Source organism: Phyllostomus discolor, chromosome 12 (assembly GCF_004126475.2).
Source record: "Phyllostomus discolor isolate MPI-MPIP mPhyDis1 chromosome 12, mPhyDis1.pri.v3, whole genome shotgun sequence".
NCBI classification, from domain to species: domain Eukaryota; kingdom Metazoa; phylum Chordata; class Mammalia; order Chiroptera; family Phyllostomidae; genus Phyllostomus; species Phyllostomus discolor.
The window spans coordinates 21,489,594-21,508,563 of NC_040914.2; the positions used below are offsets into that span (position 1 = coordinate 21,489,594).

Genomic DNA, 18,970 nt, shown 5'->3' on the forward strand with positions numbered 1-18,970 from the left:
TGGCCTGCAAACCAAAAGGTCTCTGGTTTGATTCCCAGTCAGGGCACATGTCTGGGTTGCAGGCCAGGTCCCTAGTGGGGGCCACGTGAGAGGCAACCACTCATTGCTGTTTCTCTCCCTTTCTTTCTCCTTCCCTTCCCCTCTCTCTAATGAATAAATGAAAAAATCTTAAAGAAAATGTTTTATAAGAAAACCTTATGAGAGTGTAATCAGGAGAAAGTGACCGCAGTCCCAAACAATGAAAAACCAACACTCGATGAGAGCTCATTCTGTGTTGGACAATGTGCTAGCCCTTTCTGAATATTGTTCAATCTCCGTAGCAGCCCTGGGAGACAGCTGGTACTTCTCTTTATTTCCAAGATGAAGGAACAGGGAAGTAATGTGCTCAAAGGCTTACAGGAGCCAGAACTGAGATTAGAACTCACAAAGCCCAGTTTCTAGAATTAGCGCCTTTAACTACTATGCTATCCTGTCTACCCAAAGAGAAATCAAGTTGTTTTTAGAAATTCAACATGAGGACTGCCTGAAGTCATTGCAAAGCAACCAACCTCCAGACTCGCATAAGGAAGCTGAGGAGGAGCCGGACCAGGTGCCTCCCTGCTGCACTTTGTGCAACGGCTGTTTTCTCACTATTTAAAATTTTGGATGGAATATTGATTTGGGGTGCTGTGCTGGAGAGAGGGGAAGTTGATGGAGCTTCATGGGGGTGGGTGGCCCCAAACCCCAGACATTCCTCTAACTTGTCACTCTCCAGAGGAAGGACAAGGCTGAAGGCCTGGACTCCTGGGTCTGAGGGAGGAGGGGCTGGGGGCCTGGACTTTTGTGGTTTGTGGGAAGAGAGATCTTGGTTTTCTCCATGCAGATTATTGGTGTCTGCAGAACTTCTCCAATATGGAGAAGGGTGGGGAGTGGGGTTCAAGGGAAACTCAAGAGGGAGATGAGCTGAGGAGACGAAGGATCTGGAAGAAGTTGGCCAGAAGGAAATTCTGGGAGAGAAATGGGAAAGGCAGGTACGAGCAGTGAGTCCCAGGCTGAAAGATTCCACTGTCAGCAGTCTGAGGTGTGATTGCCCAGGGAGCCTCTGGAAGCTGGAGGCCCAGGGGTGTGGCCAGGCCCTGAGTCACAGGGGACTCCTCCCTCTTCCCTCTTCTCTTCCAGGGGTTCCTACCCTGAGTTCTTTGAGAACAGGAGCCCACCTACCTGGGTTCCCAACCCCATCTTTTTCTCCCACCTGGGACATTGGATGCTAGCTTGTGGCAGACCCCGGTGGGATCTCAGTATCCTGTCTACCTGCCAGTCCTAACCTTCTAAAAACCTTCCCGGATGAAATGTGCAGAACCAGTTTCAAATCCATTTCAACACTGACAAAATAGGCATTTCTCATTTTCCTTTTCTCCTTCTCCTCCTTCTTTCTCTCTCTGTCCCCCCTGCCCCTCCCTTCCCCTCTCTCCCATTTAATGGATGAGGAAAACTGAGACCTGGATAATACAGAGAAACCTGTCACTGGACCAGTTGGGGGTGGAGGTGGGAGACTGAGTGAAAGCTCAGAATCAGATACCTTATCCTTTCCTGTCTCCCTCTCTTAAGGTCTCCTCTCCCCAGCCTGAGCTCTTCAGAGCTTTCCACCTGTATTTTTCAGGTTCTAAAAGTGCACAGGCACAGAAAGGGGAATAGAAGGAAGGAAGCACTCATGACTACATCCATGTACAGTTTGGTACATGCTCTGTCAGATTTTATTTTGTGACTATTTTATTTTACATGGTGAGGATCACATGAGTATACATTTGTCTTTTTTTCATTTAACATCAGATAGCATCAACATTCTTGCCCAATACTGACAACTCTGCATAATTATTATCTGGAACAGTTTCATGAATATCCTTGTCACAAATCCATGTATTGTTTACACAAACAATCCACTAATTCAAACCTTGTTCTACGTTTCTGGTTTACTAGAATTACTAAGTCCAAGGTGGTGAAGAGGGTCTTGATTTACTTTGCTCAACTGCCTCCCAAAAATATTGTAGCAGTTGACAGTTTCAGTTGTTGAGATTGCTGGTCTCATTGCATCTTTATGAGCACTGAGATTTGTGTGTGTGTGTTTGTTTTTTTGAGTTTGGTTTTTTGCTTGAGTTCATTGGTTTACACACACATAATATTGTTGAGGTTTTAATATGAAAAGGTAAAGTCAGATATGACTACAGGTCCTCAATGTCCTAATTTCTGTAAATTTCCTATTCAAGGCACAGAGTTGGAGAGGTGGGAGTTTGGAGAGATTAACGATTGTTTCTCATGGTCTTCTTTATCCAACTGACGAAATTGCAGACTTGGGTATAAACACCTGGGTCGTTGGGTTGGCCACAAGGGAAAGTTCCCCAGGACACCAGGCCTTGCAGGGTGCCTCTGCACACCAGTGGTCCCCCTGAGTCACCCTGTAGGGGAAAGAGCAGATTAGCATTGACTTCAGAGCAACCAGCACTGGGGTCTAATATACCCGCTGTTTATCAAGTCTTTGTCCTGCCTGACCACAGTCTTCCACCCTGGCCAATGGGAAGAGACTCATTGTCTCTGTGAACCAATGGGAGAGCAAGAATTAATGCAATTGTGCTGAGGACAAACCAGGTTTTCTGAAGACATTGGCTTGAGCCCCTGCCAATGGGACCAATCACAAGGAGGGGGTAGGGTTTCCCAGAAGTCACAGCCTCACTGAACCACTCTTTGCCAAGCCACTAAAAGGTGTATTTTCTCCAGAGAATTCATATATGCCCTTGTCCAGGGATCCAGGACAGGGAACCAGGGGCAGGACCAATGACCTAATTCACAGGGTCAAGTGCAAAGTAAAAATGCAGACCACCTGGGACAAATAAATAAATTTCAAAACAGCTAAAAGAGTGTGTTAAACCAAGTGTGGGACTTTCCTGAATGTGGGACTCTGGGTCCCTGCACAGCTTACACAATTATAAATCAGCACTCATTGGGGGACAAGGGGGAACCTCCTTATTCATTAGGACACACAGCCCTGTCTCACTACCTTTCTCCCTAACACACACCGCCCTGTGGCCCCTGGAAAATGAGAGTGCAGGTGGAAGAAAAGAGAGTAGAAGTACAAAAGGGCAAAGGAGAAAGAGAGAGTCAGAGAGAAGGATGGAGAGAAGAAAGGGAAGGAAGAGGGGGACAGAGAAGCAGAAATATTGGCAGTGGGGAAAGAGGCAGAGATGGAGGAGGTAACAAGCATTCCAGTGGCAGATGATTGATGGATAGATAGATAGATAGATAGATTCCAACACAGAGAGAGCACAGAGGAAAACAAGGAAATGAAATGAGACCTGAAGAGCAAAGAGGGAAGATGCTTCTCAGAGACAGAGAGGGGATGACAGAGATGAGGAAGTGGGGACAGAGAGGAGGAGGGGGCTCCTTCCATCACCAGAACCAGCACCCAGGTGAGGTGACTGAGACAGAAGCTTCTGGCACAAAACATCAGTGATTTCAATAAATAATATTTTAATGCAATACCTTAAAAATCAAATTTAATATAAAAAAATCCACGACAACCAAGTTATCCTAATTTTAGATATATGGAGTCAGTACCCTGCGGTGCTAAACCATATGGGAGCCTGAGGCAAATGGAAAGTTGGGTGAAATGGGAGTTACTGGAAACTCCAATATTTTGTGCATTGAGGATTTTTGTACAGATTTAAAAAAATATATTGCATTGGAATAGGATTCATCTTGGTCACTGAATGTTTAGTGCCTCCTTAAAGTTTGTGCTTGAAGCCAGTGCCTCATTCCTCTTTACCCTAGTCCCCGACTCATCTTTCTCACTCCCAGTCCCTCCCTCTCAACATCATGTCCACCCCTAGGGCCATACCAGCCCACCTGGGCTCCCACTCCATGTGAGGCAGAGGACTGAGTAGAGAGGCCCAGGATAGCAGGAGTGGTCAGGTGTGAGGGAAGGCTGGGCACCAGGGTCAGGCCCCCAGACTCTGGATGAAGAAGAAGAATGCAGACTCTGGGTTAAAAGGAAGCAGGACCCAGGGCTGGGGAGGGGAGGAGGGTCTCACATTGCAGGCATTGGACTTCGAGTTGGGGATGCCAGCACATAGCATGGATTTTCCTAACAGGTCCTTGTAAACCTTCTGGCACTCCTGGGTGGAGACGAGCTTGACATCCGTACACATGAGCTCCGATGGAAAGGTCACTGTTGAGTGGGAGAGGGTAGGTTGGTCAGAGGCCTGGGCTTGGGGATCCCTGGGTGCTGATGGAGGGCAAGTGTGGGCCCTAGATCTTGAGTTAAGAAAGAGCTGTGGGGCTCGATACTTGGAAAGGGGTAAACCTCCTGGTCTCCAGGGGCTTGGGGACAAGGGGGCAGGGGGCCTGGACCCCAGGCTCCCTGGGAAGCCTCACCATCAGGGCTGGTGGTGGTGCCCCAGCCAGACACGGTGCATGTGGTGCCCGGTGCAGCACAGCGGGAGGGCAGGTTGATTTGGTTCACTCTCGATGACATCTTGGCTGGGTGGCTTAGCTTCACAAGCATGATGTCATTCTCGTGTGTCTGTGTGAAGTAGCTGGGGTGGACAAAGGACTTTGTGGCCTTGATCCTCTGAGCTCTCTTGCTGTCCAGACGGTCACTGCCCATGTGCACATTGTACTCACTGGGAGAAGAGAGACATGCAGACAGACACACGGTCACTGAGAGAGGGGGACAGGTATGCAGAGATCAGGGGATGGGAACCCAGAGGGAGAGCTGGAGGCACCGTGGCTCTGCTGCCACATACCTCATCTGGCAGTGGGCGGCGGTGAGCACCCACTGCGGGTTGACCAGCACGCCTCCACAGTGGAGCTGATTGCCTTTGAGCAGGGCCACCTGCCAGGGATGGGAGCTCCTTGGACATGGAACTCCATTAATAATTCTATCCCCGGCGTCCTTTCCTGCATGGAGACATGGAGAAAACCATGGGTAGCAAGCCTGCAGGCAAAGCTGAGGAATCAGCGGACAGGTGGGCAGAGACAGTGATATAGAGAGAGACAGACAGAGAGACGTGGAGAAGGGCAGGGGCAGAAACTGAGCACAATGCAGAGAAAGCTGCAGACAGAGATGGGGACCCATGGAGGGAGCCTGATCAGGACCCAGGTAGAGCGTCTGCTCTGGAGGCAACCCCAGAGGCTGATGGGAGAGACACTGAGGGCAGGAGGCAGCCTGGAGGGCACAGGGACCCCAGGAGTCAGAAGGAAGCAGGAGGGAAGGGGCCCCAGCAGGAGAGCCCTGTCTGCCTGGGAGGAAGCTGCTGCAGGCGGTGGGGTCCTGACGTGGGGACTGTTTGGGGAGAGGAAGCCTGGAGAAAGAATGTGAGTGACTTTGAGGCCCAGGAGCAAGGTAAGGTCTCCCAGTCTGGCCCTCACCTCCTTGTCCAGTGGCTCCCAGGGCTAAGGACAGCAGCAGGGTCAGCAGGGGTGACAGAAGGGGACCTGCCATGTTGTCTCTGGGAGCCTCTGGGCTCCACTTGGAGGAAGGAGGAAGGGCGTCTTCTGCTGGAGCTGGAAGGACAGAGTTTAGGAACCAAGAGTCCTGGTCCCCAGGCCCTTCTCCTCCCTCAGACTGAGGAGCCCTCGTCTGCACCCTCTTCCCTCAGACCCAGGAGCCATGGTCCTGAAACAATTCTTCTCTCGGACCTAGAAGCCCTGTTCCTCAGTCTCCTCAGACCCCAAAACCTCACTCTCTGGCCACATCCCCTCCCCACTCAGACTGAGGTTCTCGGCCAGCAGAGCCCCTTCCTCTGAGGACCTAGGAATCAGGCTTCCCACCCTTCCTTATTCATGAGTTGGTTTCCCCAGTTTTGCTTCTTTAAGGGACCCCAAATTCTACCTCCATCTCCTCATCTCTTAGAACCAGGACTCCAGATCCCCCCAACTGTGCCCCTTCCTTCAAGCTGTCCAGCCAGCCTCCCCTCCCACCCCCTAAGGCCTCTTCTCACCTGTGGCTGCGGCAGATCTGACCTGATCTGGGCTCCAGTCTAGGTTGGGAGCCAAGCCTGTTCAGCCCTGTGCAGGGCGGCCCTCTTATGGCATACTGTCCCGCCCCCACAACCTCGGGTGCAGGTGGAGCCAGCTCTGAGACGCCCCCTTCTTGAACGTGCTGGTTATCTGGAACCCCTGAGGCAGTGAAAGCAATAGACCTGCACTGTCTCCACCCTCCCTCCGGAGGCTGTGTGGGGGCGGCACCCAGATGGCTCACCCGCGCATTCTGGCCCTGGTGGCATCTACCCAGGGAGGGGCCCGATGCTGGCCCTGAGGGGCAGGAGCTGACGTCAGGATCCTGCACATCTCAGGAATGGACTGTGTCCTGGTTCTCCCACCTTGGCCAATTTTCTTGCCTTCGTCCGCTCTCCTGCATGGTCTAAACCCTGCACCCCAACTCTGATCAGCCCGTGGGACCTTTCCCAGGCTGAGTTCCAGATGTGGCTTTGAACCCAATATTCAACCTAATAGAGGGTTCTGAGTGAGTAAGAGAAGGCTTTTCCAACTCCATCCACTAAATGTTTACTGTTACCACATCGTCACATCGTCTGTCTCACATTGTACATAGATTTCTATACATACGGTGTGTTTGTAACAAAAATATATGACTAAACACGAGGTGATGTAACCTTTTGTTTACTCTGTAAAATATCCTGAACAATTGTTCCTCTTAGAAACTGAGATCACTTCTCCTTCTTTTATAGTGTTGTATAATATTCCACACTATGGTTTTTATTCTGAGTTTATGTGATCTGTTTCACACTGAAGTATATTGGAAGAATTCCCATTATAACAATGGTGGGAAGAATTTCTTGGCATATTCCTCTTTGGTCATTGTATTCCTCCCAGTCACCTCCACTGAGCATGTTACTCTGAGACAGAATCCGTTCTGACCCCTGAGGACACGGCATCAAGAAGACAGCAAAAATCCCTTCACCGAAGCTCTCGTTCCAGTGGGGGGAGAACTTGAGTAGCAAAAATAAAGCTTAAAATATGCGGTCTGTTTTCTTTTGTCTTTTTATTAAATTTATTGGGGTGACCTTGGTTAATAAGATTATACGAGGTGAGGCAGAAGTAAGTTTACAGCTGTTTGGAAAACAAACAATACAATAACCACTAAATAATAATGCAAGAATAAGCTGTTTTGAGTACTCACAACTGTAAACCCACTTCCCCCCAATGCTGTGTAGGTTTCAAGGGTATGTTTCTCTGGATCCATGGACTTCATGTTGCATTCTGTGCCCACCGCTCAAAGTCAAATCATCTTCTGTCGCCATATGTTTAATCCCCTGAGCTTCCGTGTATCTGTTTTTCTCATTTGTTCATTTGTTGCTTTCAGTTTTATGTCCCATATGAGTGAAATCCTATGGCTCTTGACTGATTCTGCTAAGCACGGTATTCTCAAGATCCATCTGTGTTGTCACAAATGGTGGTATTTCATTTTTTCTCATGGCTGAATAGTATTCCATTGTATATAAGTATCACATCTTCTTTATGCAGCCATCTATGAAAAGACACTTTGGTTGTTTCCATGTACTGGCCATCATGAATAATGCTGCAGTGACCATAGGGGTGCATATGTCCTTGTGAATAAGTGTTTTCACTTTTTGGGGGGTAGATATACACAAAAAGGATAGCTGGGTCATATGGTAACTCATTTTTAATTTTGTGTAGTGGCTGTACCAGTTCAAAAATGGACAGTGATGCAATTCTGGGACAGGAGAAGAGTTCTCATTTAGTCTGTTAGATGGTGTCCCCCCTGGACATAAATTCTAAAGTGTGGCAGCCCACCTGGAACCATGGAAGGACGTGGCAGGTAGACAAAGCTGAAGCTCTACAGATGGCCAACAGGGAGATGAAGATGGTCAGGTTCTTGGGTGAGGTCGCTGAGATGGCGAACTAACACTCCATGGAGCTCCTTCATCTCATATCATCTTCCTACTTCCTTCCTGGTTTAAAGGTTTCTAAAAGTAGAAGAGCTGGGTTGAAAAGCAGATCCATTTTTAATTTTTTAAGGTATCTCCATGCTGCTTTCCACAGTGGCTGCACCAATTTGCCTTCCAACCAAGAGTGCAAAATGGTTCCCCTTTCTCCACATCCTTCCCAACACTTGTTGTTTGTTGATTGATTGATGACAGCCATCCTGACAAGTGTGAGATGATATCTCACTGTGGGTTTAATCTGCATTTCTCTGATGATTAGTGACATTGAGCATCTTACCATATGTCTGTTGCCCATCTGTATGTCCTCTTTGGAGAAGTGTCTATTCAGGTCCTTTGCCCATTTTTAATTGGGTTGTTTTGTTTTTGGTTTTGATTTTTGTGAGTTCTTTATAAATTTTGGATATTAACTCTTTATCAGATGTATCAGCAAATATGTTCTCCCATTCTGTGGGCTATCTTTTTATTTCGTTAATGATTTCCTTTGCTGTGCAAAAACTCTTATAGTTTGTAGTTTAGTTTAGATGTAGTCCCAACTAGGCAGCTAGCACAAAGATTAAAAGCCAAAAATAGAAAGATCATATATAGACTTCCGGCCAAGATGATGGTGTAGGTAGACACACTGTGCCTCCTCGAACAACCAAAAGAAGGACAACAACAATTTAAAAATAAAAGGCAACCAGAACTGACAGAAAATTGAACTGTAGGGAAGGCTGACGACCAAGAAGTTAAAGTAGACACATTCATCCAGACTGGTAGGAGGGGTGGAGTCGGGGAGCCAGGACAGAGAGGGCTCTTGGTACGGTGGCTGGTGGACCCTGGGTGTGCAAGGTGGCAGCTGGCAGACCCAGTGAGGCAGTGGATTGTGCAGGGGCGCGGTGCGCGAGGCTGCTGGTAGAATGGGTGGTCCCATATTTGTGCACAGATAAACCAGGCAGAACTAGGGAGTGAGACAAACCTCGCGCAATCCAGGGTTCCAGAGTGGGGAAATAAAGCCTCAAAACACCAACTGAGAACACCTGTGGGGGTTGAGGTGCCAGGAGAAACTCCCAGCCTCACAGGAGAGTTTGTGGGAGAGATCCATAGGGTCCCACAACGTACACAAACCCGCCCACATGGGAATCAGAACCTGAAGGGCCCAATTTGCTTGTGGGAAGTGGGGGAAGTGACTGAAAACTGGCAGAGAGCAGAGTAAGTTCCATTGTTCCCTCTTGGACCCCTGCCCCAAATACAGCGTCACAACGCAGCGACATGGGTTGCCCCACCCTGGTGAACACCTAAGGCTCCACCCCTCACTAGGTAACAGGCACGTCAACACACAAAAAATGGCCCAAACAAAAGAACAAATCAAAGCGCCAGAAAAAATAGAACTAAGTGACAAAGAGATAACCAACCTATCAGATGCACAGTTCAAAACACTGATAATCAGGAGGCTCACAGAATTGGTTGAATTTGGTCACAAATTAGATGAAAAAAATGAAGGCTATGCTAAGTGAAATAAAGAAAAATGTACAGGGAACCAACAGTGAAGGGAAGGAAACCAGGACTCAAATCAATGGTGTAGACAAGAAAGAAGAAAGAAACATTCAACCACAACAGAATGAAGAAACAAGAATTAAAAAAAAAAAAAGAGGAGAGGTTTAGGAACTTCCAGGACATATTTAAACTTTCCAACATCTGAATCATAGGGGTACCAAAAGGAGGAGAAGAAGACCAAGAAATTGGAAACTTATTTGAACAACTAATGAAGGAGAACTTAACCAATCTGGCAAAGGAAATAGACTTCCAGGAAGTCCAGGAAGCTTAGAGAGTCCCAAAGAAGTTGGCCCAAGGAGGAACACACCAAGGCACATCATAATTACATTAGCCAAGATTAAAGATAAAGAGAGAATCCTAAAAGCAGCAAGAGGAAAGGAGACAGTTACCTATAAAGGAGTTCCCATCAAACTGTCAGCTGATTTCTCAAAAGAAATCTTGCAGGCAAGAAGGGGCTGGAAAGAAGTATTCCAAGTCATGAAATGCAAGGACCTATATCCAAGATTGCTCTATCCAGCAAAGGTTTCATTTAGAATGGAAGGGCAGATAAAGTGCTTCCCAGGTAAGGTCAAGTTAAAGGAGTTCATCATCACCAAGCCCTTATTATATGAAATCTTAAAGGGATTTATCTAAGAAAAAGAAGATAAAAAAACATGTATAGTAAAATGACAGCAAATTCACAATTATTAACAACCACACCTAAAACAAAAACAAAAACAAAAAAAACAAACTAAGCAAACAACTAGAACAGGAACAGAGTGACAGAAGTGGAGATCACGTGGAGGGTTATCAGCGGGGGAGTGGGAGGGAGAGAGAGGGTAAAGGTATAGAGAACAAGTAGTATAAATGGTACACAGAAAATAGACCGGGGGAGGTTAAGAATAGTATAGGAAATGTAGAAGCCAAAGAACTTATATGTATGACCCATGGACATGAACTAAAGGGGGGGTGTAGGTGGGAGGGGGTGTACAGGGCAGAGGGGAATGAAGGGGGAAAATGGGACGACTGTAATCAATAATCAATAAAATATATTTATATATTTTAAAGATTTTATTTATTTATTTATTTATTTATTTTTAGAGGGGGAAGGGAGGGAGAAAGAGAGAGAGAGAAACATCAGAGAGAGAGAAACATCAATGTGTGGTTGCTGGGGGTCATGGCCTGCAACCCAGGCATATACCCTGACGGGGAATCGAACCTGCGACACTTTGGTTTGCAGCCTGCACTCAATCCACTTAGCTACACCAGCCAGGGCAATAAAATATATTTTTTAAAAAAAGAAAAAAATTATAAGTAATCAAAAATGACCCTATTCAGTCAAAACAATCTTGAGAAAGGAGGACAAAGTTGGCAGTATCACACTACCTGATATCAAAGTATACTACAAGGCTATAGTAATCAAAAGAGCTTGGTACTGGTAATAAAACAGATGCATAGACCAATGGAAAAGAATAGAGCCCAGAAATAAACTCACACGTATATGGTCAATCAATTTATGATAAAGGAGGTAAGAATATACAATGGAATAAAGACAGTCTCCTCAATAAATAGTGCTGGGAAAACTGTACAGATGCATGCAAAAGAGAGGGAGAGAGAGAGAGAGAGAGAGAGAACAACAAAAAAAGACTAAGCCACATTCTGACATCATAGTCAAGAATAAATTCAAAACATATTAAAGACTTAAACATGAGACCTGACTGAAACTGTAAATCTAGAAGAAAACACAGGCAGTTAACTGTTTCTTGTCACTCCTAGCTATATATATATACATATATATGTGTATATATATATATATATACAAGTGTGTATATATATATTTACACACACACACACACATACACACAATGCCTCATCAGGCAAGGGAAACTAAAACAACAAAAAAATGTGAACAAATGGGACTACATCAAATTAAAAAGCTTTTGCCAGCAAAGGAAACCATAAACAAAAATGCAAAGGACAACCTACTGATGGGAGAAGATATTTACTAATAAAACATTTAATAAGGGGTTAATATCCAAAATATCTCAGGAACTCATAACTCACACAACTTAATACCAGAAAAACAAAAGCTCCAAATAAAAAAGAGGCAGAGAACCTGAATAGACATTTCTCCAAAGAGCACATACGGATGGATAATAGACATATGAAAAGACGTGAAGACTTGTGTTTTTTGTTTTTTGTTTTTTGTTTTTTTTTTACTTCCTGGATTCTCTACTCAGAAGTGAGTAGAGAATCCTTTTCTTCTGGGAAGCTGTCCTCTCACATGCTCTGGTGAAATTGTTGGTTTTAATTCCCCAACCCCTCCCACACACCGGGATGGATGCATGACTCAGGCTAAGCCAACAAGGGCACCACTTACTTCCTTAGCGATAAAGATCAATCCAAGGGCTGGGCACTGTTCAAGCTGGGCCAATCAGAGCTCTTTCAGGAATGAACATCAGGGTGTTGGGAGAAAGAGGTCTTTATTTTCTGTGTGTGTTTGTTGCTGACTGTATCTGTTATGTTCTCATCAGGTGAAGACGTCTTTCTGTAGAGGCTGGACTGAGATCCCCAGAAGAAGGAAAGAGATAAGCAGTGATGAGAAACGGTGGATACCTGTGGACAGAGAAACAGTGACAAACGAGGGAAAGGAGCCAGGGAGAATGACAGAGAGAGTGAGAGTGAGCTGATTGGCTAAAGTCACCATTTCAACAACTCGAGACCCTAACATAACGATTTATTGCCCATAGCCTTCTTAGCCACCTAAGGGAAACGATCCCTCCTATGGTCAAACCAGCTTGAACTGGGTCACTGACACTTTCATGCCTGGGCTCCCCAACTGCTGTAGACACAAGGTCCCTGCCTACTGGGGTCGCTTCAGTTACTGTCCATGCCTGGTGCTCTGTCCTCTGCCAGGCTCCGCAGTCAACAATTCTGTTCCTGAATTTCCAGTTTACTGGAACAAGTTATTTCCTTTCCTTCGCATAAGCCACCCAACTTCTCAGAACCAAAAATCACTCTCCACACATGTAGGGATGCCTAATGGCCATGAGGAAAATCCTGACAAATGAGAGAGGAGAAGGGTGGCTTGAGGGTACTGTAGAGAGAAGAGAAAGTGGGGGCTCAGCTGGTATCGTTTCTTTCCTGACCTCTAGGGAAGAGAACATCGAATCCAGTTACCAAACACAGGAGAAAGCAGCAGTGTGTAATACACACACACACACACACACACACACACACACGCCAGTGGGAGGGTCTCAGGGAAGAAAACAATGTCTCTGGGAACCATCCAGAGAGACTGGACTTCATGGCAGGAGCACTGATGGAATGACAGTGATCCTGGTCAATAGGGAAGAGCCTATTGGAGCATGGTCTTCAGGGACCAATGATTGACAAAGGGGGTGGGGCTTTTGTGACGGGAACCAAGCCAGTGAGAGCCCTGAGGACTGGAGGTGCAGCCGATGGGAAGGAGAGTGTTTTATCTGGGGGAAATCCCAGGATTTGTCATCTGGGGGATGAGATGTCTTTGAAGGAGCAGTGAAGTCCATGGCATCATTCCCTGAAAACTGAGAAGAGGGCATTGCTCCACAATAACCAATCATAGGAGCAGGCAGCTGTGCCAGGAAACCCAGTCAGGTGCCAGAAAGAAGTGGCTGAGTAAGCTGGTTGATGGCAGAGTCAGCACAAATGTCAGGGACTGACCCTCAGACAGGGAGTGGAAGGTCGTGTGTGGTCCAGCCTCAGACCCTGTCCTTCATGGGCATCTCCTCTCACCCCACATAACTCCCCCCCAACTCTCATCAAGCACACAGAAGTTGGCAAGGCAACACAAGCAAACTTTTAATACCCCTTCTCCCTGTGCTGTGAAACCCACAGGGAAAGGGAGACCTCTGTGTCTGACACAGGTGACCTCAGTGTGTGAAGATGCTGGGAGCCTCCTGTTGCCACTCCTCCAGCCTCTTCAGACGCGAGAGGTGAGGGAAGAAAGAGGTCTCAGAGGTTGCTCACCTGGCACAGGTCAGCCCCACTGCTGCCTCCTGCACAGACCCTGACTCTGTGACTTGCCCAGGGTGGATGTCCTCACATAGCTTCCAGAAAAGATTTCTACTTCTGCACAGTGGAGGGCGTCAGGAAAGTTCTCTCAGGGGGCAGGAGTTGTAAGTTTCCAGAAAGAGCAACCCTTTCCCTCCACTCCTGTCAGCATATGGCTTTCCCAGTGCACCCATAGCTGCCCAGGGCAGTGTCACAGGGCTCCTCCCTTCTCACCATTTTGAACAAAGCCCAGGTCCCTGCTGTTTCCTTTTCTCCACCTGGAGTAGGACCACTGGGCCTGCCTTTTGTGTCTCTCCCTGAGTCATTTTCACATTAAGTATCAGATGATTGGAGGACTCAGGAGTGCCCTCTTGTGATACTTCTCTCCCTCTCCCTGCAATCTCCTCATAAACAGAAACCACCAGGTTCTCCATCTCAGCTAAATCCTATTCTTCCAAATGTCACCTCCTCCTAGAAGCCTTCTCTCACCATTTTATTATTATTTTCTAAATCCTCACCTAAAGATACATTTATTGACTTGAGAGAGGGAGAGAGAGAAAGAAAGAGAGAGAGAGAGAGAGATGAGAGAAACATTGATCAGCTGTCTCCTGTATGTGCCCCAAGCAGGGACCAAACCTGCAACCTAGGTTTGTGCCTTGACTGAGAATTGCACACTCAACCTTTTGGTGTACCAGAGAGTGCTCCAACCAACTGAGCCACATGGGCCAGGGCTGACCATTTTAACTAAAACACCACTCCTCCTCCACTCCCTGTCTTCTTACTGCATGATATTTTATTATAGCTCATAACTCCACATCATATTTCATTTTATGTGATTATTTATTTATTTATTGTCAATTTCCCCCACTTGGCAGGCAACCCCATGGGGACTGGGACTCATCCAATACAGCACCTGGGGCCTGTCAGATCCTCACAAGTGTTGAATTAACATCTGGAAGTAGATCTCTTATTTTTTTCTTTTTTAAAATAAATAATACATTTAAAATTTTATTTTTCAATCCCTATTGACCTCAATATGATTTTATATTAGTTTCAGATATTGTCCATAATGGTTAAATGATTATATAATACACAAAGTTTCCCCCAATAGTCTGCTAAGACAGATAATGTTGTGATGAATTCAAACCTTGCCATTTTGGATTTACTAGAATTCCTGGCTCAAAGTACTGAATAAGGCCCTCGATTCACTGCATTCAACCACCTTTCATGGAAAGTGTTCCAATTTAGTTTCAGGAGCGGAAGCTGCGGGTCCCACATGTTTTGTGTGTGTGCGTGCGTGTGTGTGTGTGTGTACATTTTAAATACCAACACTGAGGTTTTTGTGCTTGGTTGTACTTTCCTGCTAAGTTTATTTTATTTTAGGTATATTGTTGATGTTTTAATATGACCTTGAAAAATAATAAAGCCAAATATCACTATAGGTCATAGGAATCTTTATTTCACTGAATTTCCTGGTCAAGGCATAGGGGCAGAGATGGGAGTGTGGAGAAATTAGGAATTTCCTTCTATGGTTTCATGTATCCACTTGTGGTTCCAGTATAGGGGGGTGTAGACGACTGGGTCGGGTGGTTCTGTAGAAGGAACATATCCACGGGACACCAGGCCTTGCAGGCAGCCTCCACACATCAGTGGACTCCCTGAGTCACCCTGGAGGGGAGAGAGCAAATCAACTTTGTCCTTAGAGCAACCTGCACTGAGGTCTCCTACACTCTTGTGGTTATCAAGTCTTTGTCCTGCCACGCCCATTGTCCACCTTGGACAATGGGAAGAGACTCATTGTCTCTGTGCACCAATGGGAGAGTAGGAATTAATATTCACGTGGAGAGGAGAAAGGAGGGTTTCTGAAGAGACTTGCTTGAGCCCTGGCCAATAAGGCCAATCACTGGGAGGGGGCAGGGTTTCTTGGAAGTCAGAGCTTCATTAATGTTCTCTCATGAATAACTCTTTGCCAAGCAACTTTGAGAAAGAACATTATCTCCAGCAAATCAATACATGAACTTACCCAGGAATGGGGGACAAGCTAGTCTCAAAAACTAGGGGCTGGACCAATGATTCACAGGGTTCAGTGCAAGATGAAAATGTGGACCACTAGGTACAAACATATACATTTTGACACAAGAAAATGAGTGCATTAAGCCAAGTGCTTAAGCTGAGTGTAGGGCTCTGTGTCCCTGTGCAACCTGTACTTTCATGAATCAGGCCGTCAAGGGAACAAGGGGGGACCCCCTTTCTTTAGGACATACAAGTCTCTTCTGTTGCCTCTACCCCTAACACACACAATCCAGCTGCTTCTGAAAGCTGAGTGTGCAGTTGTGAGCCAAGAGAGTGGGGTGACAAAGAAGCAAAGGATGAAAGAGAAATAGAAAAGGAGAGAGAGAAGGATGGAGAGAAGGAAGGGAAGAAGAGGGACAGAGAAGCAGAAATGTTGGCAGTTCAAAAAGAGGCAGAAATGGAGGGAAATAAAAGAGTAAAAGAGGCTGATCCAAACAGAGAGAGAGACAGAGAGGCAGAGAGAGAGATCAATCCTAACACAGAGAAAATACAGAGGAAAACAAAGAAATGAAGTGAGATGTGAAGAATGATGAGGAAAGATGGTTCTCAGACACAGACAGGAGATTACAAAGATGAGGAAGGGGGAACAAAGAAGAGGAGGGGTTCCTTCTTTTCCCAGAAGCAGGAACAGATACAAAGATATGTAAAGAAGCCAAACATTAGCTTCTGGCACATCTCAGTAATTGCAATGAGAATTTTAATGCATACTTTAAAAATCAAATTCAATATGAAAAAAAAAATCCATGACAAACTTGGTATTCTAACTTTAGATAAACCCAAGGTCAGTACTGTGCTATGCTGAATTATACAGGAGCCCAAGGCAAATAGAAAATCCAGTCAAGTCTGATTGTTCTTTGTTTTAAAAAGTTGATTTTTTGGGGCCATCAAGGATTTTTTCCATGAATTATTTTTTAAATATTTCATTGGAATAGGATTCATCTTGGTCACTGTTTGGTGCCCCTTAAAATCTGTGCTTGTAGCCAGTGCCTCCCTCCTCTTTCCCCTAGTCCCTGCCCCACTTTCTCCCCTCCAGTTTCTAACCTTCAACCCTGTGCCCACCCCCAGGGCCATGTGGGCCCCCTGGGCTCCCACTCTGAGTGAGGCAGAGGACTGAGCAGAGAGAACAGGACAGTGGCACTGGTCAGGTGCAGAGGGAAGGCTCAGCACCAGGGCCAGGCTCCCAGATCCTGGGTGGAGGGGAACTGAGGGCTGTGGGCTGAGAGGAAGCGGGACCCAGGGCAGGAGAGGAGGGACTCACTCTGTAGGCAAAGGTCCTGGCAGGGGCAGTTGTACACATCATGTGTGTCTTTGGCCGGATACTGTGCAGCTTCCCGCAGTCCTTGTGGGAGATGAGGGTGACATTGGAACACTGGAGTGCTGATGGCTGCGTCACTGTCAGGCAAGGGAGGGGGAAGTTAGAAGCTTAGTCTGGTGGTCCCCTGGGTGCTGATGTGAAGGAATGGTGGCCTTGGATATTGAATAAGGACAGGTGGGGTGACTCAATGCTGTGGTCGTGAGCAGGTACCTACCCTCGGACTCCTGGGTGTGAAGGAGGAAGGGGCCTGTGTCTAAGCTCCTGGGTTTGAGGGAGGGTGGTGCTGGGGGCCAGGCTTTCTGGGTCTGTGGGAGGACAGGGCTGGATCCTGGGTCTTGGTTCCCTAAGTCTCTGGTGATGCATCTGGGGATAGGAGTCCATTGTCTGAGTGAGAAGCTGGCTGTGCTCCTGGACTCCTGGGCCCGTGGTATAGAAACCTGAGATTTGAACTTATGGGTCTTGGGGAGGGAGGAAGGTCTGAAGACCAGGGCTTCTGGATCTGAGGGTAGAGAACCTGGGAACCTGGACTCCTGCGTGTGGGAGAGGATTGCATTGAGGGTCCGGGTTACTCAGTCACAGGCGCAGACTCACCTAGGTTCGTGTCCATGTTGTCCCAACCAGAAAAGGTACAGTTGGCCCCAGGGCGACTACAGCGGGAGGGCAGTGTGACCTTCCTCACAGTCTCTGATAGTGGGGCTGGGCTGCTCAGCTTCACGAGCATGAGGTCATGAATGTACTTCTGACAGTGGAACCGAGGGTGAATGAATGACTCTGTGGCCCTGATCCTCACTGCGTTCTTATCATCCAGAAGATTGCTGCCCATGTGCACGGTGTACTCACTGAAACACAGCAACAACGTCGTGCAGAGAGAGGGTGACGCTGTGACTGAGAGAGGGGAACGAGAAAGGGGACAGACTCCCCGAGATAGGGGGACAGAGATGCAAGGAGGGTAGACAGAGACCCAGAGTGTGGAGAACCACTCAAGGAGAGACAGGAGCCCTCAGAGAGGGAAAGACACGGGGACAGAGAGAGGTGAGGACAAAGATCCAGAGGGACCGATGGAGTCGCTGTGGATCCCCTGCCACGTACCTCCTGTTGCACTGGGCGACCGTGAGCACCCACTGCTCACTGACTAGCACGCCTGAACAATGGAACTCACTGTCGCGCAACAGGGCCACCTGCCAGGGCTGGGAGCTCCTTGGACATGGAGATCCATTAACAATATTTTCCCCATTGTTGTTGTTGGCTGCATGGAGACATGGAAAGAGCGTGGGTAGCAGGCACCAGGGAAAGACTGAGGTTACAGTGGATGGATGCTCAGAGACAGTGAGAGAGAGAGACAGACATGGAGGCGTGGAGAAGGGCTGGGGCAGAAACTGAGCACAGGGCAGAGAAAGCTGCAGACAGAGATGGGGACCCATGGAGGGAGGCTGCTCAGGACCCAGGTGGAGTGTCTGGTCTGGAGACAACCCCAGAGGCTGATGGGAGAGACACTGAGGGCAGGAGGCAGCCTGGAGGACACAGGGACCCCAGGAGCCAGAAGGAAGCAGGATGAAAGGGGCCCCAGCAGGAGAGCCCTGTTTGCCTGGGAGGAAGCTTCTGTGGGGTGGGGGTGGGGGCAGGTGGGGTCCCGACTGGGTTTCTGTGAAGAGGGCAATGCCCTAGAGGGAGAAGGTGGGGACAGTGCAAGGCTCAGGGGCAAGGTAAGGCCTCCCAGTCTGGCCCTCACCTCCTTGTCCAGCAGCTCCCAGGGCCAAGGACAGCAGCTGGATCAGCAGGGGTGAGAGACGGGGACCTGCCATGTTGTCTCTGGGAGCCTCTGGGGGCTGCCACGTGGAGGGAGGAGGAAGGGTGTCTCCTGCTGGGGCTGGAAGGACAAAGAGTTCAGGAACCAGGAGTCCTGGTCCCCAGTTTCCTCTTTCTCAGACCCAGGCTCCCAATTTCTCAAACCCCTCTTTTTTGAGTCTCAGAAGTGCTGACCTGAGACACCTTCTACTTCAGCCCTGGGAATCTTGCTGCCTATTTCTACCCATTTATAATCCTGTATTTCGAGTTCTTTTTCAGTAAAAGACTGAAAACC

General features: G+C 47.5%; 1 protein-coding gene across 2 annotated transcripts; it reads right to left on the bottom strand.

Annotated features, from left to right (window-relative positions):
• Positions 1-1,797: 1,797 nt before the first annotated feature.
• LOC114510961 (kallikrein-7-like) lies at positions 1,798-18,754 on the bottom strand. 2 transcript variants are annotated; one of them, XM_028529514.2, is made up of 6 exons: positions 5,973-6,109; positions 5,401-5,535; positions 4,776-4,929; positions 4,405-4,652; positions 4,062-4,198; positions 1,798-2,432 (listed from the first exon to the last, which is right to left on the bottom strand). In XM_028529514.2, the coding sequence occupies exons 2-6, from the start codon at positions 5,471-5,473 to the stop codon at positions 2,277-2,279; spliced, it is 768 nt and encodes a 255-aa protein (XP_028385315.1). In that variant the 5' UTR covers positions 5,474-5,535; positions 5,973-6,109; the 3' UTR covers positions 1,798-2,276. The 2 variants fall into 2 exon arrangements, with proteins under 2 accessions (XP_028385315.1, XP_035868526.1); XM_036012633.1 differs by lacking the exons at positions 5,401-5,535; positions 5,973-6,109 and adding an exon at positions 18,620-18,754.
• Positions 18,755-18,970: the final 216 nt, after the last annotated feature.

What these genes read in the sequence shown, in the direction of transcription:
- LOC114510961 (XM_036012633.1), bottom strand. Translation starts at nt 18,692, where the DNA reads ATGGCAGGTCCCCGTCTCTCACCCCTGCTGATCCAGCTGCTGTCCTTG. An exon ending in GGGAGCTGCTGGACAAGGAG is followed by an intron (nt 4,930 to 18,619) that starts GTGAGGGCCAGA and finishes GTCTCCATGCAG; the next exon opens with GAAAGGACGCCGGGGATAGA. An exon ending in CACCACCACCAGCCCTGATG is followed by an intron (nt 4,199 to 4,404) that starts GTGAGGCTTCCC and finishes CCCACTCAACAG; the next exon opens with TGACCTTTCCATCGGAGCTC.